The sequence below is a fragment of the Zalophus californianus genome, chromosome 5, assembly GCF_009762305.2.
Source record: "Zalophus californianus isolate mZalCal1 chromosome 5, mZalCal1.pri.v2, whole genome shotgun sequence".
NCBI classification, from domain to species: domain Eukaryota; kingdom Metazoa; phylum Chordata; class Mammalia; order Carnivora; family Otariidae; genus Zalophus; species Zalophus californianus.
In genome coordinates, this window is record NC_045599.1 from 123,284,423 (window position 1) to 123,307,856 (window position 23,434).

Consider the following 23,434-nt stretch of genomic DNA (forward strand, 5'->3'; position numbering starts at 1 on the left):
AATAAATAAATAAAATCTTAAGTAAAAATTAAAGAAAAACAGGTTAATTGTGTACACAAAATGTAATACCCAGGCACTTCTTAAAAAATTCCATGTCATCTTTCAGACTTCAAACCTCTCCCAAGTATCTGTCCTCATATTATTAAGGCATAATAACTTGATAAACCTGGTCAGTTATACAAATGCTCTGAGGGCTGAGATAACATGCAAATAAACACTACATATCAATGTGTGAAGGCTGGACAGACCACACAGTTCAAAAAAGGAAGTGCACTCTGCAAAGCTAACTTGCACATTCACTGTCCGCCTTACAGCATCTTCGGGGTCGCCGTGTGCCAGGCACATCAACTCTTTTCAGTAAAATGGTAAGTAAGAGATTTTATGACTCTCCCTGGTCCCCTGGCAAACATCTCATCTTCTCTAGGTAGAGCAGAGCTGGGTGGGGAGGCTTCTCGGCCAAGTTCTCCAACCCTTTGGAATGTTTGCTTGACCCGTTGTTGTTCCATTTGCAAATAAAGTTGCTGAGTGTTACACCAGTTGAGAGTCTGTGGCTTAAGGATTTCCCGTTTCTGATTCTAGCCTTCAGAATGGAGGAAGGGCTATGACTTACGGAAAGAAAAGTTGCATTCTTTGTCTTTGCCTCTTAAGATAGCAAGGTGCCAGGATCAGTAACAGAGTCAAGTTTCCTATTATAAGCTTTTGGGATCCCGGAGGAGAACTCCAATGATAAATGTTGGGCAGTATTGCTGATGATGAGTGCCATTTTGACAACACAGTGGATTTTGTAAAGGAGCTCTTTTGTTTAAAAATGCATTTTATTATTTTAGCTAAGAGAAGCAAACAAAACCCAAATAGTCCAAACCATAGGGACAGGTTGTGTTCCCAAAGTTAATTGAAAGTCGTTATTTGGAGCACACTTAAAAGAGTGACTGGGTTCCCAATGGTACCATAACAACTCGCTTAACCCATAATGTACCTTAACTGCAGTGTTAGCACATGGTTTCCTATTATTTCTCTGTAAAAATTGCCTGTGTTCTCATACTGGTAGTGTTCTTATGCTCCCAGAGTCTAGAAGAGAGCTAACTTTCTATTCCATACACCCACTCCACGCACTCCCCAGTCCCCAGAAGGCTGGAAACTTGATTATCCCTTCTCTTCTGAGGAAGGGGATTGCTTCCTCTGCCGGTCCCTGGTGAGAAGACAGAGATTGAGGTAATGACTCCTGCAGGTACATGGCTGGGGGCGGAATGCACTGCAGGCATTGGAGTAGAGAGCAAGGTCTCCATGGGATGTGTTTGTAAGGCAGGGGCCTCTTGAGCCAGAATTGGGAAGTACAGAGGTGAGAGAGACTAACCTTGCCATAGAGGAGAAAGGGAGGAGAAGAGACGGCGACAGGGTGCGAAGTCATAGAGGGAAGGAATGCGCAGCCATGGAGGAAAGGGTGGCATGGGGATTCTACCCGTAGCCACACTCGTGTGGAGAAAGGCAGTCACCCGGCAAGATGGGACTTACAAGTCCTGGTGGTGTTTCCAACTGGGTCTTTAGGTCCCAGATTCGTAGAAGAAAGCTTGACCTTAATTACTGATAGCCTTTTCAAAAATAAGTGAGGTTTACTGAGTTATTTGGGTTTTCTTAGGGAAAACGAGATGATAATACCAGAAAAAAGTTTAACTGGATAGTGGGTATTTGGTGCAATACTTACGCAATGTTTTCTTAGGGGATTACCATCTCCCTATTACAAAAGTAACACATACTATTAGAGGAAATTTCTTAGAAATATACATATAAAGAAATGAAACAATATATATTTTCTATAGTTTCAACACTTGGGGGCAATCCCTGTGAAGTGAGTACAGATCTTTCTAGAATTTCATCAGTTTAAAACATATTTTAAAAATATGATTTTTCTATAAGTGCTATGATACTTTATAAACCATTTCCTTACCTACTTTTTTTATTTAAAATATCTTGAATAATACCTGAGTTATGGTATCATTTTTCATGATGAATCATTTTTCCATGATTTAATCATTTCCATATAGTTAAACATTTAGATTACTTCTTATTTTTCTTTCTTTAAGGTAATAGAGGCAATATATTCATTTATACACATTGCTGCTCAGGACAGGTATGGAGTTGGCCTTAACGTTGGCCCACATTCTTTATAACATGATTCTACATTTTAGAAGTGGCCCATGTTTTCTATAACGTGGCCTATGTTCTTTATAACATGATTGCACATTTTAGAAGTGGAAGGACATGGCAATAGGATTCTAATTCTCAAATATCTGCCTCTGCGGAAATTGACTTGATCCGTGAACCTAGACAAATTAACTCCCACCTCACGGTCCTAAAAAAAAAAAAAAAAAAAAAAATAGAATGCTACCCATCTACATGACAAGTAATTTCAGGTACATTTCAAGTTGCTGAATTTTCTGGAAAAAAAAAAAGGAGAGGCAGATATCTAATAATGCACCAATTTTTGTATGGTCGTGGTGGGTAAGGAAAAAATCTTTTATGAATACACTTAGAAGGTTTTAAGAAATGGAGTGAAAGTTGGTTTTGGAGATTTTGTTTGTTTTGCTCCTTTCATTCAACTTTCAGTTGACATGTGAGCTACTGGCAAAAGAAATGTGCTCTCACTGGCTCATTCAACCAAAGTTTGTTGAGCCTCTGCCCCACGTTGGGTTTTGGCTAGAAGAGAATGCAGGGCGAACAACGCAGGTGGGGTCCCAGCTCCCGAGAGCTTACGCTCAGTGCAGTGGGTCTCCAATGTTAGTATGCCTCTCAGTCAGGGACAGGGCTGAAGATTTTGCATTTCTAATAAGTTTTCAGATGCCGCTGCTGATCCAGGCACTCAGAGAACCACTGTTTGGTAGAAGTGATGGATCGAAAAGTGAAACAAAGTAAACAAGTCAAATACCTTGTAGTGACTTCAGAAAGAAGGTAAAGAAGGAGCTGAGATAGAACAGAGAAAGGAGACATCCTCTCTAGGGCTCTGGTCCCTGATAAAGTGCTGTCTACACTAAAGCACTGGTTCTCAACTCTGGCTGCCCGTGAGAATCACTTGAGCAGCTTATAAGTCATACCCATTCCCGAGGCCCCAACTGAGACCAGTTAAATCAAAACCTTGAAGTGGGAGGCGGGGCACAGCAAGGGTTGAGAATTGCTGCACCAAACAGCAAGAATGAGCCAGGCACGGGAAACGTGGCCGTAAGAACCACTTCGAGCAGAGGAAATGGCAGGTGCAAAAGCTGTGAGACGGGGAGGGCTTGGATCTGCAAGAAGACCAGGATGGCTAGAGCATAAACAAGGGAAGACGAAAGTGGCCAGAGGTGATTTTAAGAAATAGGCAGCAGTCAAGGGATTCGATCTTATTTTGTTCACCCTAGCAGTCACTGGAGGATCCGAAGCAAAGGAGTGAGTGCCATTATCTGGTTTACATTTTGAAAGTAGGGCTACTTCTGGGGCGACTGGGTGGCTCAGTCGGTTGAGCATCAGACTCTTGGTTTTGGCCCATGTCATGATCCCAGGGTCGTGGGATCCAGCCCCATGCCGGGCTCCACACTGGGCATGGAGTCCGCTTGAAATTCTCTCCCTCTGCCCCTCCCCCCAGCTCATGCGTGTGCACTGTGTGTGTGTGTGTCTCTCTCTCAAATAAAATAAATAAATAAACTCTTTAAAAATAAAAAAGAAAGAAAGAAAGTAGGGCTACTTCTGAAGTGACATGTGTACTCTGCAGGCAGCCTTGACCATTCCTGGGGCTTAAATATTGACTTTTTCTCTCTTGTCTTTTTTAAAATTGTGGCCCAAATTTGAACACCATCAAGTTAGAGAATAAATAGTGGTAGGGTTTCTGAAGGGAATAGGTTTAGAAACCTTCAAATAACTTGAGTGGCCACAGTGATAGCCTAGCTGAAAGCTGGTGTCCCAGGGAAGTCAGAGAACATAAAAGTGAGCTAGAAGGATCACCTTAAGAGCTGGGCTTCCAACCCTTTTCTTTCAAGGAGAATTCTTATCATGTAAGCTGGAGGGGTCCTGAATAACATGCTAATATCCCCACATGGAAATCCGCTCACCTCTTCATGTTTCTTCCCATCCCCACTACCTGGCTTATATCCTCTTCTGCAAAAGGGGACACCTGCCTTTTGCAGCAAGATCTAGCCTGATGTGTTTTAAAAAAAAAAAAAAAAAAAAAATCCTGGGCTATCACAAGCCAGTTTGAAGCCAAGGATGAGAGGTTCAAATACTAGGGGATCTCTTTCATCCACACGTCAAGACATGTAGGAGGACATGAGAGCTACTTCTTTTTTTTTTTTTAAAGATTTTATTTATTTATTTGAGAGAGAGAGAATGAGAGAGAGAGCACGAGAGGGAAGAGGGTCAGAGGGAGAAGCAGACTCCCTGCTGAGCAGGGAGCCCGATGCGGGACTCGATCCCAGGACTCCAGGATCATGACCTGAGCCGCAGGCAGTCGCTTAACCAACTGAGCCACCCAGGCGCCCGAGAGCTACTTCTTGGAGAACATTTTGGCATATATTAAACGTGTCACACCCTTATCCTTAAAGTAAGTGGGTGTGGGACTCTAGCTCTTGATTTGGTAACTTCAGTATCACTTCCCTAATTCTCCAAGTTAGATTCCATCTGCCCTTTCTGTCCTCTCATGTTATTCTCTTTTTAAAAATATTATGGTATGGGGGCACCTAGGTGACTCAGTGGGTTAAGGGTCTGCCTTTGGCTCAGGTCATGATCCCAGGGTCCTGGGATGGATCCCTGCATCAGCAGGGAGTCTGCTTCTCCCTCTGCCTCTGCCCCTACCCCCACCCCCCCCACCCCACCCCTGCTTCATGCTCACTCTCTCTCCCTCTCACCTGCTTATGCTCTCTCTCTAATAAAGAAATAGATTATTTTTAAAAAATTGTAATAAAATATTATGGTATGTTATGAAACAAATAACAAATTCTCACATACCACCAAGATTTCACACATATTACCATTTTGTCATAATATTGCCATTTTGCCATCTTTTCAGAAAAATAAAAAAGACAAAGTTGAAGTTCCTTTTTTGCCCTTCCCAGTTCCATGCCCCTCCCTCCAACAGCACGGAGACACCTGCTCTGAAAGCAGCATCTCGCCTACCCAGTCATGTTTTTATGTTTTTATTTCATTTGCCGGTATCTATAAAATAACATACAGTATTGTTTTGTCTGTTTTTATTTACTTACGATTTCTGCAAATGCCTTTTTTTCACCCTACATTGGTATGTCTTCAAGATATATCCATTTGGACACACACAGGTCTGGTTCAATTTATTGACTTGCTATGTAATTATATGGCAATTTGTTCACCGATTCTCCCAACATTTAATTTATTGTCATAATTTTCCATTTCAAACAGTCCTAGAATGAATGTTTCTACATAGAGGACATGGGCACCTTCAAGTTTACTGAATGTTAGCAAATGGTTCTCCAAAGTCATCATGACAATTTAACCTCTCACCAGCCTGTGTATCAGTTGCCATTTCTCTCCATCATTCTTTTTTTTAAAAAAAAAAAAGATTTTATTTTTATTTATTTGACAGAGAGAGAGAGACACAGCCAGAGAGGGAACACAAACAGGGGGAGTGGGAGAGGGAGAAGCAGGCTTCCCGCTGAGCAGGGAGCCCGATGTGGGGCTCGATCCCAGAACTGTGGGACCATGACCTGAGCTGAAGGCAGATGCTTAAGTACTGAACCACCCAGGCGCCCTCCTCTCTCCATCATTCTTAAAACTGGTATCGTCCAGGTTTACTGAGAGACTTTTGAGAATTTGTTATATGTAAAACCCCACTTCATTGTTGTTTTAATTTTCCTTATTATTACGAAGATGGAACATGTTTTCTTAAGTTTATTGACCGTTCAGGCAACCCCTTCTGTAAATCCTTCTCACGTGGTTTGTCCATTTTCTTATAGATCATCTTTTCATGTTGATTTATAGAAAATCATTATCCAATTCTAGGCGTTCATCCTGAGTCGATTATGTGCATTGTGAATTTTATGCTCCCTGACTGCTTTTTTACTTTACCTTTTTTGCTGTCTCTTTTTTATATGGAAGTTTTAAATCTTAATGCCAACAAGTTTAAAAATAGGCCTTTTATCATTTTTAATGTCCTTTTAAAGAAGTTATTCCCTACCCCAGATATTAAAGCTATTTCCTAACCTTTTGCTTTTCACTCAACCTTTTAAAGATTTGATTTTCATGTTTAGGTCTTTAACCATCAAGATTTTATTTATACTTGTGACGTGAGGTAGTCATCTAATATATTCCCATGTGAATAATCGATTTAGTACTATTTATTCTCATCTGTTTTTTTCCTCCTACCACTTTCTAATGCCTCCTCGGTCATATGTCTATTTCCCATATATATGTGACTCTGTTTCTAGGCTCCCAATTCTGTCATACTGGACAATACTTTTTATAAGACTCCATGTTTGTTTCTTACGTCTTACTCATCTGCTCTGGATTCATATATCCTTTTACTCAAGTACATACGCTCTTGCCTACTGTCTAGCAATTTCTACAGTTCTTTAGGATTTCCATTATTATTCTCCCAAACACAACAAGGACCTAAATACAGTGTAATTACCTATAGAACACAACCCTCCAACCCTATTTCTAGTTCTTAAAACTTCTCCTTGGAAGAGATGTCTATCATTTTCACTCACATTTAATTGGCCAAAATAAGTCACACGTGGTCTTACCTCAGCTAAAAGGGCAGACATGTAGGGATGTATAATCGTCACGCATTCGGGGTAATGGCAGAGATGGGTGCCCATTGGAAAAAGAGTAATATATACTACCATGTATATTGGTCTTTGTGTGACTGAAAACGTCTTCATTTTTACTTAATTCTTAAATGATAGTTTACCTGTGTCTATTCTAAATTGATAGTTACTTTCCCTCAGTGCTTTAAAGACTCACTCCACCGGCTTCTGACTTCAGTTATTGTTGGAGGACGTGAGCTATCAAATCTGTCATTCTCTGTGGGTGAAATTCTGTCATTCCCTTTTAAGATGTTTCTTAATCTTTCTGTTCTGCTGCTTTACTATACTTCATAGAGATGTGATTTATTTTTATTTATCCTGCTCGGTACTGAGAGTATCCGTTTAAAGAGGAGTCCACAACATTTTTATAAAGAGCCAAAGAGTAAATATTTTAGGCTTTGCAGTCCCTATAATCTCTGTTACAACTATTCAGCTCTACCACTGTAGCATGAAAGCATCCATAGACAATGCATAAACAAATGTGTATGGCTGTGTTCCAATAAAACTTTATTTATAAAAACATGGCAAGCTGAATTTGGCCCACAGGCTATAGTTGCCTGATTTAAAGCTTAATGACGTTTTTAATTTTGCAAAATTCTTAGCTATGATTTCCTCAAAACTATCACTCTACCATTTTATCCTTACCATTTTATCCTTCCTAGTTTTTTTTTTTTTTGTCTAGAGTCCCTATTAGATAAAAATCCCATGCTGTCCTCCATGATTTTAATTACTCTTCCAAATTTTTTAGCCCTGTGCCTCCCTGTAGTGAATTCTAAATCGGTTTATCAACTTCATCTTTCAATCCACTAAGATTTTCTTCATCTGTGTCCGGGGTGACCAATCTTCTCAGTTTGCCCAGCACTCTCCCAGTTTTAGCACTAAAGTCCTATGTCCCAGAAACTGCTTAGTTCCAGACAGACCAGGAGAGTTGTTCACCCTATTCATACCCAATCCAGGTTATAACCCATATACTGAATTTTTGTTTCAATGATTAAGTTTTTATTTCCAATTTTGAATTCGTTGTTTTCACCTGTTTTTACTTACTATCTGCCTATTTTGTTTCAAATGTTCATATATTTCATATAAAAGAAGGTTCATATAAAAGAAGGTAAACCCATCTTTTAATTGTTGATTTTTTAGGTCTTTATTTCTTATTCATAGCTTTCTTCCCATATTTTGGAATTTTGTGTTGTAGACCCATTTTGAAAGGTTTTTTCGGTTGACTGGCTCATTTTTTCATCCTAACTGCCTTCTCTAGTGTTGCGCTCCTCTCTACTACTTCTTCCTGAGGACTCCAGCCCAGAACCAGCTCTACATTGACAGCTGCGTGACCAGGCTCACAGTAATACTACACATTTAGCATATTCATTTCTAAGTCAGCTGGTACCTTGGCCCGGGTTCTGGCTCTGGGACTGTGTCTAGCCCAGGCTTTCTCAATTTCAGCACTTTTGGTCCTTGTGAGATACTTAGCAGCATCTTTGGTCGTTACCTACTGGACGTGAGTAGTACCCCTGTCCCCTTCGTTGTGACAACATACAAAGCATTTCCAGATATTATCATCCCCAGTTGAGAACTGCTGGTCTATCCTAAGGCAATTCTTAGTGGCAGATCATTTGGTCTCTTTCCGTGAAGCTAAGATTTAAAAAAAAAAAAAAAAAAGCGTATCTGTCCTTGCCCTTGGCTTCAAAGAGTGACCCTACTTCAGGTTTTCAGGTTACCCTACAGAGGCTGAACTAACAAATGCTTTCATAACCTGAACCAACAGCCCAACTCGCCCACTAGTTTCACTCACAGCCATGTGTTTCTGTTCTGTTTCTGATATAGCAAAGTTTACCTTTAAATTTTCTCAATTTATATTTTACCTGTCTCTACTTGACATATGGTTAGGGCAGTAAGAGAGCCACAAAACTACATTTTATTGACCGGAAGATGATTCATCTTCTTTTTCTCTTTTCCGTCACTTCCCTTTAGCTTCATATCTTTCTTTTTCCCTTTCCCCCTTCATCCTGGATCTGTGGTATAGGACAAATCAACAAAGTGGAGGAAATGTGTCATCAGGGTTGATGAGCTACTGAGAGAATTAGTCCAGTGTCTCCTGGGGCTCCACCACCCCCTTAATAGTACTCCTATCCCAACCTATTAAGACAGTGGTTCTCAAAGTGTGCTTCCTAAACCAGCAGCATCAACATTACCTGGGAACTTAATGGAAATTCTTGAGTTCTACCCAAGTCTGACCAAACAAGTTTTAGGAATGGGACCCAGCCCCTTGTGTGTTAGCAAGCCCTCCAGGTGATTCTGATGCATACTAAAGTTTGAGGTCTCCTGCACTAAGACTTAGCTAAAGAGGTTTGAACCAATGGTTCTCAGCCTGGCTGCACATTGGAATCGCCTGTTAAACTTTAAATTACACTGTTATGTGAGCCACTCCTCTGAAGATTCTGATTCAGCTCAGGTGGGTCGCAGGTCCCTTTATCTTTTAAACTCCCCTAAATGATTCAAATATCCAGTCCAAGTTGGTATTAGTTATTCATGTCCTGTTCACCCATATTGATTATCATTTATGCCAACTCTTACCCAATATTTCAGGAATTCTCCATGAAAATGAGTAAACTTTCAGTGAACAAAATTTAAAATAAATCTTATCTGGAGGCGGACTTCCTGGGTTTGAATCTCAGTGTTGCCCATTATTAGCTATGTGACTTTGAACAATTTAACTGCTCTGTGACTCAGTTTCCCCATGTGTAAAAAGGGATGAATAACTATACCTACCTATTAGGGTTGTTGCCAGGATTACATTGGTTTATCCATGAATATCTTCAGAATAATGCCTGTCACACAACAAAAGCTACACAAAATTGCTCTGAAATATTTATTTTGTAAGTAAAACATGCAAAGCACCTTCAAAATAAACAAGTCAAAATAAGTGTTTTAAAAAGGAAAATTTTAAAAAGCATTTATAGAATGTTTTTTTTTTTCATATTGGAACCTTTGCTTTAGAAGACCCACTTTTTCCCCAAAATGTTATATGCTCTTTAAAAAGATTGATTCAATAAAAATTAACTTCTCTCATTAACATTTTTAGAATTTTACTATGTTTTTTAACATCAGCTAGTGGAATTGTAAAACCTGAGCTCAGAATCACTGTCCTATAGTCAGATTTGAGTTTCACAAACTGATAAGCCAACAATAAATTCAACCCTTATGTAAATCCTGGCAGAGGTTAAAAGTGGAATTGAAATAAACATCTGCCAAATTTGATCTATGACACTGAAAGAATTTGTGTGAAATATAGTGAAAGCGTTTTAATAAGATATTTGGGAGGTTTAACTTAAATGAATATATTTTGTTGTGTGAATGTCTGGACATAGTCCAAAGAACTACCAGCAATTTTATCATTGCAACTTTGAAAGACAAATAGTTGTGTTTACTTTATCACAAGAGGACATTCACCCCCGAAAGAAACTAATTTTATCACATGTAACCACAACAGCATGAGACAGCATTTCAGGGCTGGGTGGGGTTTTTTTTAATAGCAGAACATAGCTACCCCAACACAATAGGGCTGAGATACATACTGTTTAAATTAGTTACCTAGGGTGTGGGGGAGCGAGGGAATTTCCAAACTATCTGTTGTTAATTATCGAGCAAACAAAGAGAAGATTGTGAGGGTGGGATTATTGTAACTTGGGATTTCGAAGCAAAATCCACCTGTAGCTACTGATTATATCCAGTTTAGGTGGTTTCAATTCTCAGTAAATGTAAAAGCTAGCCAACTTAAGCAAGCATTGATTGAATTTGATAAGCAGGTCATGCAGAGAGGGAGGAAATTCTAGAAAGTAGCCAGAATAACCGTGTCTTAATGATTAATTAGGCAAGAAAACCCAGATATAACTTCTGAATGTCTTGACACATCTACATCCTTATTTTTTCACTCTTCTTCCCTTCCACATGGTAAATCCTCCTATTTAACTTGTAAGCCACACACATCAAAGAAAAGAAGAGAAAGAAAGAAAAGAAAAGAAAAGAGAAGGAAGGGAAAGGAAAGGAAAGAAGGAAGGAAGGGAGAGAGAGAAAGGAAAGAAGGAAGGAAGGGAGAGAGAGAAAGGAAAGAAAGAAGAAAGAAAGAAAGAAAGAAAGAAAGAAAGAAAGAAAGAAAGAAAGAAAGAAAGAAAGAAAGAAAGAAAGAAAGAAAGAAAGAAAGAAAGAAAGAGAGAAAGAAAGAGAGAGAGAGAAAGAAAGAAAAGAAAGAGAGAAAGAAAGAAAAAGAGAGAGAGAAAGAGAGAGAGAAAGAAAGAGAAAGAAAAGAAAGAAAGAAAGAAGAAAGAAGAAAAGAAAGAAAGAAAGAAAGAAAAGAAAGAAAGAAAGAAAGAGAGAAAGAGAAAGAGAGAAAGAAAGAAAGAAAGAAAGAAAGGGGGCGCCTGGGTGGCTCAGTTGGTTAAGCGACTGCCTTCAGCTCAGGTCATGATCCTGGAGTCCCGGGATCGAGTCCCACGTCGGGCTCCCTGCTCAGCGGGGAGTCTGCTTCTCCCTCTGACCCTCCCCTCTCTCATGCTCTCTCTCTCTCAAATAAATAAATAAATAAAATCTTTAAAAAGAAAGGAAGGAAGGAAGGAAGGAAGAAAGAAAGAAAGAGAAAGAAAGAAAGAAAGAAAGAAAAAGAAAGAAAAGCCTGCCAGGAGATTCCTAAGAAATGATGGTATACCAACTCTTTGATCAGCGAGAACACTGGTTTTTCTCCTCTTTCAGGGTTCATTACAGACAGACAGTAAATCCAGACATGAGGGAATATTGCTTTCTTGGGCAAGTAACTTACAAAAACTAGACACATAGCACATCTTTGCATTTGTAATATCTACACTACTGTTTCCATTGTTAAGGTCGGCACTGAACTGAACAGCTATGGACCCTGCAATTATAAATACTTTAAGAGAAGGATTTGATTTAACAGTGTACTATTTTAATTATTCTAGTAAATTTGCCCTAGACCCATGGAGAAGACTAAAGAGAAATGATGGGTTACAATAAAGGGCTCTTGGAACCAGTAGGCTGAGGCTAGAAGCCTTGCCCCAACTGAAAATTCTGTTTTCTCAAGCTCTCTGGGTAGCTTTGTTTCTCCTTGCTGCGTCCCTACAAGGAGGCTTGGCCAGTCTCCATTACCAGATCCATTTGATTTCTTACATGAGATACCCATTTTTTAGTGTTACCTGCTTGGTTCCTGGAAACACTGGAATTGGTGATCCCAGATTAGATAGTTTGCCTTTCTGTCTTTAATATTTTATGAGTTGAACAAATTACACAGTTCTGGATATATAGAAAGAGTCAGGGTACGGTTAAACTTTGCCTTCTGGGTAGGCAGCTTATTTTGGACATGTTTAGATTGGAAACATTGTCTAGGTATAAGAAACATGATCAGATTTAAATACATAACAGCCTACTGGGGATTTCTGAACTAGTCTTGAGTTGCATGGGGGTGCAGGGGTGGGGGAAGGTTGTTAAAAATTTAGTATTAAATAGGGTATTGGTTTCTGCAATTTTCTCTGAAATGCATCAAAAAACAAAGGCTGTGATAAAGCAAAGAATAGTAAAATGCTAACAATTAAAGCATCTAGGTTGAGTATATTGATGTTCACTTTCAACTTCAATTTCAACTTTCGGATATGCTTGTAATTTTTCATAATAAAAAGCAGGGGGGAAAGTTTAAGTGTCACATAGACTGGATATACCGAGGTGGAAATTTCACTACAATACTCCATGCTCTATACTCTGGGCCCGTGCATTCATACAGCCTCCGTTTATCCACTATATATCAGCACATAACCCCTTTCCTCTAAATGTAACTATCTTTATCATTTTCCTCTCTTGTAAATATGAGATGCTCGATGATGATCTTTTTTTTTTCCCCAAAAAAAATACAGGAAAATGTAGAGAGAGTAAAAATCCCACCATGCAAAGAAAACCACTGTTAACATTTTAGGAAATATTTTTCTCGATGTATCACTAGACAAAGTATGAGAACTTTCTTTGCCCCTCTCATAGTTATTCTTGTGTGACTTCACTTTCAGATCAGCCACACCAGCTCTGACACTTCCTTTTATACATGGCTCCACCCTCTTCAAGAAAGTTCTCACTTTTCACTGTCTCCCCACTCTTATTCACCCTTGATTTGCTGTGTCCTGCCTTCAGAATTTCTCTCATCAATGCCTTGAAATGTTCATCAAGCGCCTTTGACATTCCAGTGTATCTTCTCCCCAATTATTTTGCTTTCCACCATGCTATCTTGCATACCCTAAGCCTCATATTTGCTACTGGACTCGCAATTTTGTAGAGTCTAATCTGACTAAGGCAAAACCATCCTTCTGACTTAATAAGTAATGACACAATTTAAAACCAAATTCTCACTCTAGATAGAAATGAGGATATCCAGGCCAATCCATTTCTGTTTAATTATGGAAAACACAGAGATTATAATTCTTAGTTCAGAAAACATAAGCCAACCTCACATCATGCAGTTTTCACTTGGATTTTGTCACTGCTGCTTCCCACGGGTTCACAATGAGTGCTTGGCAGTCTCTAAAGAGCAGGGAACGTTCTGGGCTCTCCAGTTGGGTTTTGGCAATGTTAATGGACATTTTTATTTTGTGGGAATAAAATTAGGTTTTTGTTCTTTAAAAAGTTAAAAGAAGTATTCCTACTAATATTTGAGAGGTATCTTTATTATATGTGCTTCAAGGAGTTTTCATGAGTTCACTTTCTTGCATCGTAAATTTTGTAAGCCTTTTCCTGATAGTTTTTAAAAATTTATTTATTTATTTGAGAGAGACAGAGAGTATGAGTGGAAGGGGCAGAGGGAGAGGGAGAGAGAAAATCTTAAGCAAGACTCTAAGCTGAGTGCAGAGCCCTAGCAGGGCTCCATTCCATGACCCTGAGATCACAACCCGAGCCTCAGGGTCATGAGATCTAGCCCCACGTCAGACTCCACGCTCAGCACAGCATCTGCTTAAGATTCTCTCTCTCGCTCCCTCTGCCCTTCCTGTCCCCCCCTAAAACAACTTTAAAAATTTTTAAAAATTAAAAATAAAAACCAACACCTTTTTGGATTAATACTGTAGTCTGTCCTCTGCTGATTTTCCTTCTTAACTCTACAGTCCCTTTGAAATTTATTCTGACACATGGAAGAAGTAAATGTGAAGTTAAAATAATATCTATTTAATATTTTCTTTCCCTATTTTTGTTATTTTTAGATTAGCATATATTGTGGCTCTCTTCTGAGCCATCTATATTTTATTTTTGTAGTATCATACATTCACAATTATTATTTTGCAATATATTCCAATATTGAATAGGGCTAATCTCCCCCATCCCCTTCCATCATTGCTCTTCTTTTTCCACAATATCCATTGATGTCCTTCTCCACATATTTTTTTCTAAACAAAGTTCACAAATTTATTAAGTTCTTTAAAAATTCCAGTTGTGATTCTGATCGCCATTCTTTCCGTATCAAAAACTAAAAGTAGAAAAGACTAGTATATAGTATTTCCTTTTTAGCACTGCTCTGTATAGAGTTCTATTTACTGCTGCACTGGAGAGATGTCTCCGCCTACTCAAGTAACCTACATGTTCTCGGGGTGACTCTTTACATGCCTGGCCCAGGAGTAGAGAGCAGCTCATACAGAGAAGGAAGTCATCTCCCAGTAAAACCGTAGTGCCACTTAAAGCTGGCTAACCTAGCAAGCCAATCAGTCACTGGGGACGAAAGCATTCCTTACTTTATTTTTGTTGTTATTGCTGTGTTATTGTCATGTAACTTCATTTTCCCCTTAAAGTGGCTATAGAGGTAAAATTAAGGTGCTCAGAAATGTGTGTTCCTCAGACTTTCATTAAGCAATTCCTTTAAGAACAAATTCTAATTCTTAATCTCTCAAGAATTACTCTTGAAAACCATGAGCATGCTTTTGCCAGTTTTTCCATGTTTTAAGACAAAATTTTACACAGTGAATCACTCAAAAGTTTGAGTGAGATATATTCATCTATTAGGAATGTAAAACATTTTCCTAATATAAACTTCTTAAAAGGTGGCTATAAATCATCATTTGAAACTCTTCCGTTGAAGGGATGACTAATCCATTAAATTGCAAAATGGAACACTCCCAAATCACATGATTCTATCTTAAAGCTGTTACTACCTAGTTTCTTTATTAAGGTGGCTTCAGGATAAAGAGTGCTTATTACATAAAGCTCTAGGGTCCCTCGTCATAAGTCCACCATTTTTGTTTTCACATGCCCTAAAAGCAGAACTCCATTTCATTTTAAGAAGTTATCTAGCAACTTTCCAACTCTCACAGCATGAAGTTCACCCAAGAAGTTTGGGCAGAGGTCACATCACAGGTGACTAGACAGGATCTCACCTGCCCTTCTACCCCCAGATAAAGTGATTGCTGGACTATGTCATTTACAAGGTGAGATCCAAGGACCAAATTATCTTCTCGCTTTTAAGTAATCCTAGTACTTAACACCAAAAGAAAAACCAAGACCATGAAAGGTCATAGCTATCACCTCACTTAATCATATTCCGAAAAGGGTAGTTTCAGACACTTTTGTGGTGATTTTTTGTTCTGTTTTAGCAAATCTATTCTGAGTAACTTCCCAAAAATGCCTCCTAATTGCCAAACTCTATGGAATTGTTTTACTCTGCTTAATAACATTTAAAAATCTTCCTTTGATTCTTGCTTGGTTCTCCTGTCTGTGCCCGTAACAATTCCTTCTCAGCTCCCTTTGAGCTTATGCCTTTTGTGCAATGATGCACAAGGTAACCATCTTTGCCTTCCTTCCACTCTCACTCTGCCCGGGTATTTTCTGTCACTCTCAAGCCTTCAGCCACTAACCCCCTGCTGATGACTCACATGACTGGCAGCTCAAATACCACCTGACCCAAACTGAAGTCATCATCCTTCTCCAAATCTGTTCTTCCTTCTATATTCTATAACCTGGTGAATGCAGCCACCCTCTCTCCAGTCACCCAAACCTTATACGTCTATGCCATGTAATATTTCTCCACTGCCATGAGTACCCTGCCACCCAGCTTAAAATCATATACACATTCCCTCCACTCTATATTTAACAGGCTACACTCCGAATTCAGGCCCTTATTCTCTTTGACTGGAGGATTATACTCTTGCAACTCACATTCCTTAGATCTGTCATTACTTTGCTACTAGAATGGTCTTTCTAAAGCACATATCTATTTAGGCAGCTTTCTGGCTTCAAACCCTTCAGCTGGCTCCTAGTGGCCTAGCAGAGGGGTCAGCAAACTGTGGTCCGTGGGCCAAATCCAGCCCGTTGCCAGTTTCCACATATAAAATGTTGTTGGAACACAGCCACACTTGCTCATTTATGTACTGTCTAACGGTTGATCTCAGGCTACAACAGCAGAGTTGTATAGTTTCAGCCAAGACTATGTGGCCCCAAAAGCCAAAAATATTTACTATCTGACCCTTTACAGAAAACGTTTTCTGAAACCTGGCCTAGTGGATACGGTCTGAACTCTGTGTTATGACACGTTCTTTCAGTGCAACCTCTGTGTCCAGGCTTAGCTCTTGCCACACACACACACCCTTAAACCTTATACTCTAACAGTGCTTGTCTGCTTGCTGTTTCCCAGCATGGTCCAACAGAAATCTCTGTTGAGGATGGAGCCCCTCATATGCCTGCACTTCTAGCACAGTAGCCACGGCCCCACGTGGCTGTTGAGCGATTAAAATATGGCTGAATTTCAAATATTATTTGATTCTAATTAACTTACATTTAATTAACACACTTGTTTAATTGTGTTTAATTTTAAGTAACATAAATTTAAACTTAAAGAGCCTCATGTGGGCTATGACATTGGACAATGCAGCGCTGGACTGTGTCACCAACGGTCTCTCTGTTCCTTCTCGGGGAGTATTTTAAATATTTAGTATACCCTGTCCATCTGGGAAACATTGATATTTCAACAGTTAACTTAAGGGTCACCCTTGCTAAGGAGGCTTTTCAAACTCTCAAGTCCATGCCTCCCCCAAAAGAACTGGGCATCCTTTCAGTGTTTTCACTGTGCCATCCTATTACCGGGAAACTTCTGTTTTACCCCAACCAGAATAGCAGTTCCTGAATGCAGATCCCTGTTTGATTTGTTTCTGCTTTTTAAAACCTCCTAATCCAGTGCCTTGTTAATTAATGTTGGTCAAATAGATTGATTGATGTCACATTCAGAGTTTTTCCTTTTCTTTTTTTTTTTTAAGATTTTATTTATTTATTCATGAGAGACAGAGAGAGAGAGGCAGAGGGAGAAGCAGTCTCCCAAGGAGCAGGGAGCCCGATGCGGAACTCGATCCCAGGACCCTGGGATCATGACCTGAGCCAAAGGCAGAGGCCCACCATCTGAGCCACCCAGGTGCCCACATTCAGAGTTTTTTCAACACACAAATCACTTTCCTTCATTTCTCGTTCCTTGACAAATGAAGAATGACCTCTCACACAAGTGCTGAGATATCCTAGGAACCCCTCTCCCTTGCCCCCTCCCCACTAGATGTTGACTTCTCTCTGGGAAAAAAAAATAACTGATCCCCTTAGCAACCTGATTTTGTTCACACATTTTTAAAGTTCACTTTAGTAATAGCATCTTTGATACTTAGGGTCAAAAATGCCGCATTCTTCTACAAGTAGTAATGAGGAATCCATGACCATTCTGCCAAACCTACTTGTTTGACCTCTATGAAATTTGTTAAATCTGCTTTTTTATGAGAACACACTGATTTTTTGTGGCTTATGTAAACCCTCAGCTACGGCAGCTAACTTGGTTTTTATTTAGCCTTAGCAACTTTTAGTATTATCTATTTAAAGGATAATAGAAAGCTCTATGGTTTAAGTTTTCTACAGATAGGAACCCAGCTTGTTGAATTGTGCATGTGGCATAAACAACAATCAACAGCCTTTGAAAGGAGAAGCCAAAGAATATTGATATCAGTTCTGAGAAAGTTTGAGAAATCTAGCCCCATCAGGTGGATTTCAAAGTCAGCCAAGAATCTAAAACTACACGTGTTTACAGCATTCAGAGTATCAAAGCAAAGCTTCCATACACTTCCTTTTTGAAGTTCCAACTTAAATATTGACAATTTTTAGTAGCTCTTTTTTGCTTGTATAGAATCAAGAGCTCTTTAAGCTTGTGTAGAATCAAGAGCTCTTTAAGCTAAATTACTTCAAAATGCTTTATGCTTTCTCAAAACTGACATGTTTTAAATAGTTAAGGTTTAAAATCAGATGATTTTGATCCATTTCAAGTGTTTTTTTTTTCATTGCTTTAATATCTTATTTATAGTCTAATACCTTAATTAACCCTGTCGGATCAGGAAATGTGAAAAAGAAGGATAAGATAATGAATGACGAGGTCTCTATGATGTATCTGGTCACTTCTCTTTCATCTTCCTACCAAGTAGGCAGTGTTGCCCATACGCACCCCTGGGATCATCTGTCTGGCAGATTTGCACAACGGTTGTGAGCAGTTGGCAGAGCTAATCTGTGTGCCTTTCCAAGTTCTACTTTTTCCTACCTGCTTTACCCCGGTCAAGCTACTTCACCTCAGTGGCTTACTTTTCCCCTCTGTAAAGTAGGGGGGCAATGGTAGCCTCTCCCTTATGCGTGCTCGTGGATATCAAATGAGCCCATGTTGCAGGAAAGCATTTGGCGCTGTGCCTACCACAGGAAAGGAGCTCACGGGATGTGTGCTGTTTTATTTGTTATTTAAAATGCTTCTACCCTCAATGAAAATGTTTTTAAACCGTAGTTTAAAACCAAAAGGATCTGAATTCCTTCAAGATGGTTTTGAGGGGCTCAAAAATCTTATTTAAAGGTGAGCAAACACCTACTCTCTAACAATGCTTAGAAACATGTGGATTTCTCCGGGGATATGCGAAAAGGAAAGAACCAAATTTCTTCAGTGAGTGTGAATCAGCCTGGGGCTGGGAAAATGAGGACGGCTGTGGAGTGCTTCCCCCTGACTCCTGACCCCCCAGACCGTGGGCAGAGAGCAGGGACCCCTTTAGTTAGAAGTAATTTTCCTCTTGTTGCATCGAGCAACCAAGAAGCTTGCTTTGTTTTTTGTTTTTTTTTTTTTTTTTTTTTTTAATTTTTTATTGTTATGTTAATCACCATATATTACATCATTAGTTTTTGGTGCAGTGTTCCATGATTCATTGTTTGTTCATAACACCCAGTGCTCCATGCAGAACGTGCCCTCCTCAATACCCATCACCAGGCTAACCCATCCCCCCACCCCCCTCCCCTCTAGAACCCTCAGTTTGTTTTTCAGAGTCCATCATCTCTCATGGTTCGTTTCCCCCTCTGACATACTCCCCTTTTCTTCCTCTCCTGTTATCTTCTTTTTCTTTTTTCTGAAAATATGTTGCGTTATTTGTTTCAGAAGTACAGATCTGTGATTCAACAGTCTTGCACAATTCACAGCGCTCACCGTAGCACATACCCTCCCCAATGTCTATCACCCAGCCACCCCATCCCTCCCACCCCCAACCACTCCAGTAACACTCAGTTTCTTTCCTGAGATTAAGAATTCCTCATATCAGTGAGGTCATGTGATACATGTCTTTCTCTGATTGACTTATTTCACTCAGCATAACACCCTCCAGTTCCATCCACGTCGTTGCAAATGGCAAGATCTCATTCCTTTTGATGGCTGCATAATATTCCATTGTGTATATATACCACATCTTCTTTATCCATTCATCTGTCGATGGGCATCTTGGCTCTTTCCACAGTTTGGCTATGGTGGACATTGCTGCTATAAACATTGGGGTACACGTACCCCTTCGGGTCCCTACATTTGTATCTTTGTGGTAAATACCCAGTAGTGCAATTGCTGGATCGAACGGTAGCTCTAATTTCAACTGTTTGAGGAACCTCCATACTGTTTTCCAGAGGGGTTGCACCAGCTTGCATTCCCACCAACAGTGTAGGAGGGTTCCCCTTTCTCCACATCCCCGCCAACATCTGTCGTTCCCTGACTTGTTAATTTTAGCCATTCTGACGGGTGTGAGGTGGTATCTCATTGAGGTTTTGATTTGGATTTCCCTGATGCCAAGCGATGTTGAGCACTTTTTCATGTGCCTGTTGGCCATTTGGATGTCTTCTTTGGAGAAATGTCTGTTCATGTCTTCTGCCCATTTCTTGATTGGATTATTTGTTCTTTGGGTGTTGAGTTTGATAAGTTCTTTATAAATTTTGGATACTAGCCCTTTATCTGATATGTCATTTGCAAATATTTTCTCCCATTCTGTCGGTTGTCTTTTGGTTTTGTGGACTGTTTCTTTTGCTGTGCAGAAGCTTTTTATCTTGATGAAATCCCAATAGTTCATTTTTGCCCTGGCTTCCCGTGCCTTTGGCGATGTTTCTAGGAAGAAGTTGCTGCGGCTAAGGTCGAAAAGGTTGCTACCTGTGTTCTCCTTTAGGATTTGGATGGACTCCTGTCTCACGTTTAGGTCTTTCAACCATTTGGAGTCTATTTTTGTGTGTGGTGTAAGGAAATGGTCCAGTTTCATTCTTCTGCATGTGGCTGTCCAATTTTCCCAACACCATTTGTTGAAGAGACTGTCTTTTTGCCATTGGACATTCTTTCCTGCTTTGTCAAAAATAAGTTGACCATAGAGTTGAGGGTCCATTTCTGGGCTCTCGATTCTGTTCCATTGATCTATGTGTCTGTTTTTGTGCCAGTACCATACTGTCTTGATGATGACAGCTTTGTAATAGAGCTGGAAGTCCGGAATTGTGATGCCGCCAGCTTTGCTTTTCTTTTTCAGTATTCCTCTGGCTATTCTGGGTCTCTTCTGGTTCCATACAAATTTTAGGATTATTTGTTCCATTTCTTTGAAAAAAGTGGATGGTATTTTGATGGGGATTGCATTGAATGTGTAGATTGCTCTAGGTAGCATTGACATCTTCACAATGTTGATTCTCCCAATCCATGAGCATGGAACGTTTTTCCATTTCTTTGTGTCTTCTTCAATTTCTTTCCTGAGTATTTTATAGTTTTCTGTGTACAGATCCTTTGCCTCTTTGGTTAGATTTATTCCTAGGTATCTAATGGTTTTGGGTGCAATTGTAAATGGGATCGACTCCTTGATTTGTCTCTCTTCTGTCTTGTTGTTGGTGTATAGGAATGCCACTGATTTCTGTGCATTGATTTTATATCCTGCTACTTTACTGAATTCCTGTATGAGTTCTAGCAGTTTTGGGGTGGAGTCTTTTGGGTTTTCCACATACAGTATCATATCATCTGCAAAGAGTGAGAGTTTGACTTCCTCTTTGCCGATTTGGATGCCTTTGATTTCTTTTTGTTGTCTGATTGCTGTGGCTAGGACTTCTAATACTATGTTGAATAGCAGTGGTGAGAGTGGACATCCCTGCCGCGTTCCTGACCTTAGGGGAAAAGCTCTCAGCCTTTCCCCATTGAGAATGATATTCGCTGTAGGTTTTTCATAGATGGCTTTTATGATATTGAGGTATGTACCCTCTATCCCTATACTCTGAAGAGTTTTGATCAAGAAAGGATGTTGTACTTTGTCAAATGCTTTTTCTGCATCTATTGAGAGGATCATATGATTCTTGTTCTTTCTTTTGTTAATGTATTGTATCACGTTGATTGATTTGCGGATGTTGAACCAGCCTTGCAGCCCAGGGATAAATCCCACTTGGTCGCGGTGAATAATCCTTTTAATGTACTGTTGGATCCTATTGGCTAGTATTTTGGTGAGAATTTTTGCATCCATGTTCATCAAGGATATTGGTCTGTAATTCTCTTTTTTGATGGGGTCTTTGTCTGGTTTTGGGATCAAGGTAATGCTGGCCTCATAAAATGAGTTTGGAAGTTTCCCTTCCATTTCTATTTTTTGGAACAATTTCAGAAGAATAGGTATTAATTCTTCTTTAAATGTCTGATAGAATTCCCCTGGGAAGCCATCTGGCCCTGGGCTTTTGTTTCTTGGGAGATTTTTGATGACTGTTTCAATTTCCTTAGTGGTTATAGGTCTGTTCAGGTTTTCTATTTCTTCCTGGTTCAATTTTGGTAGTTGATACATCTCTAGGAATGCACCCATTTCTTCCAGGTTATCTAATTTGCTGGCATAGAGTTGCTCATAATATGTTCTTATAATTGTTTGTATTTCTTTGGTGTTGCTTGTGATCTCTCCTCTTTCATTCATGATTTTGTTGATTTGGGTCATTTCTCTTTTCTTTTTGATCAGTCTGGCCAGGGGTTTATCAATCTTGTTAATTCTTTCAAAGAACCAGCTCCTAGTTTCGTTGATCTGTTCTACTGTTCTTTTGCTTTCTAGTTCATTGATTTCTGCTCTGATCTTTATGATTTCTCTTCTCCTGCTGGGTTTAGGCTTTCTTTGCTGTTCTTTCTCCAGCTCCTTTAGGTGTAGGGTTAGGTTGTGTATTTGAGACCTTTCTTGTTTCTTGAGAAAGGCTTGTATTGCTATATACTTTCCTCTCAGGACTGCTTTTGCTGTATCCCAAAGATTTTGAACAGTTGTGTTTTCATTTTCATTGGTTTCCATGAATTTTTTTAATTCTTCTTTAATTTCTTGGTTGACCCATTCATTCTTTAGTAGGATGCTCTTTAGCCTCCATGTATTTGAGTTCTTTCCGACTTTCCTCTTGTGGTTGAGTTCTAGTTTCAAAGCATTGTGGTCTGAAAATATGCAGGGAATGATCCCAATCTTTTGGTACCGATTGAGACCTGATTTGTGACCTAGGATGTGATCAATTCTGGAGAATGTTCCATGGGCACTAGAGAAGAATGTGTATTCCTTTGCTTTGGGATGGAATGTTCTGAATATGTCTGTGAAGTCCATTTGGTCCAGTGTGTCATTTAAAGTCTTTATTTCCTTGTTGATCTTTTGCTTAGATGATCTGTCCATTTCAGTCAGGGGGGTGTTAAAGTCCCCCACTATTATTGTATTGTTGTCAATGTGTTTCTTTGCTTTTGTTATTAATTGCCTTATATAATTGGCCGCTCCCATGTTCGGGGCATAGATATTTACAATTGTTAGATCTTCTTGTTGGATAGACCCTTTAAGTAGGATATAGTGTCCTTCCTCATCTCTTATTACAGTCTTTGTTTTAAAATCTAGTTTGTCTGATATAAGGATTGCCACCCCAGCTTTCTTTTGGTGTCCATTAGCATGGTAAATGGTCTTCCACCCCCTCACTTTCAATCTGGGGGTGTCTTTGGGTGTAAAATGAGTCTCTTGTAGACAGCATATTGATGGGTCTTGTTTTTTAATCCAATCTGATAGCCTGTGTCTTTTGATTGGGGCATTTAGCCCATTTACATTCAGGGTAACTATTGAAAGGTATGAATTTAGTGCCATTGTATTACCTGTAAGGTGACTGTTAACTGTCTGTTGTCTGTGTTCGTTTCTGTTCTTTGCTGCTTTTAGGTTCTCTCTTTGCTTAGAGGACCCCTCTCAATATTTCTTGGAGGGCTGGTTTCGTGTTTGCAAATTCCTTTAGTTTTTGTTTGTTCTGGAAGCTTTTTATCTCTCCTTCTATTTTCAATGATAGCCTAGCTGGATATAGTA

At 39.5% G+C, this 23,434-nt stretch overlaps 1 protein-coding gene across 2 annotated transcripts in view; it reads left to right on the forward strand.

Moving 5' to 3' along the window:
- The first annotated feature begins 263 nt into the window (after positions 1–263).
- FYB1 (FYN binding protein 1) overlaps positions 264–23,434 on the forward strand; it is a 162,219-nt gene continuing 139,048 nt past the window's right edge. For both annotated transcript variants that reach the window (XM_027606745.1, XM_027606746.1), the window contains exon 1: positions 264–365. In XM_027606745.1, the coding sequence (XP_027462546.1) occupies positions 363–365 (3 nt within the window). In that variant the 5' untranslated portion in view covers positions 264–362. The remainder of the gene's footprint in view (positions 366–23,434) is intronic.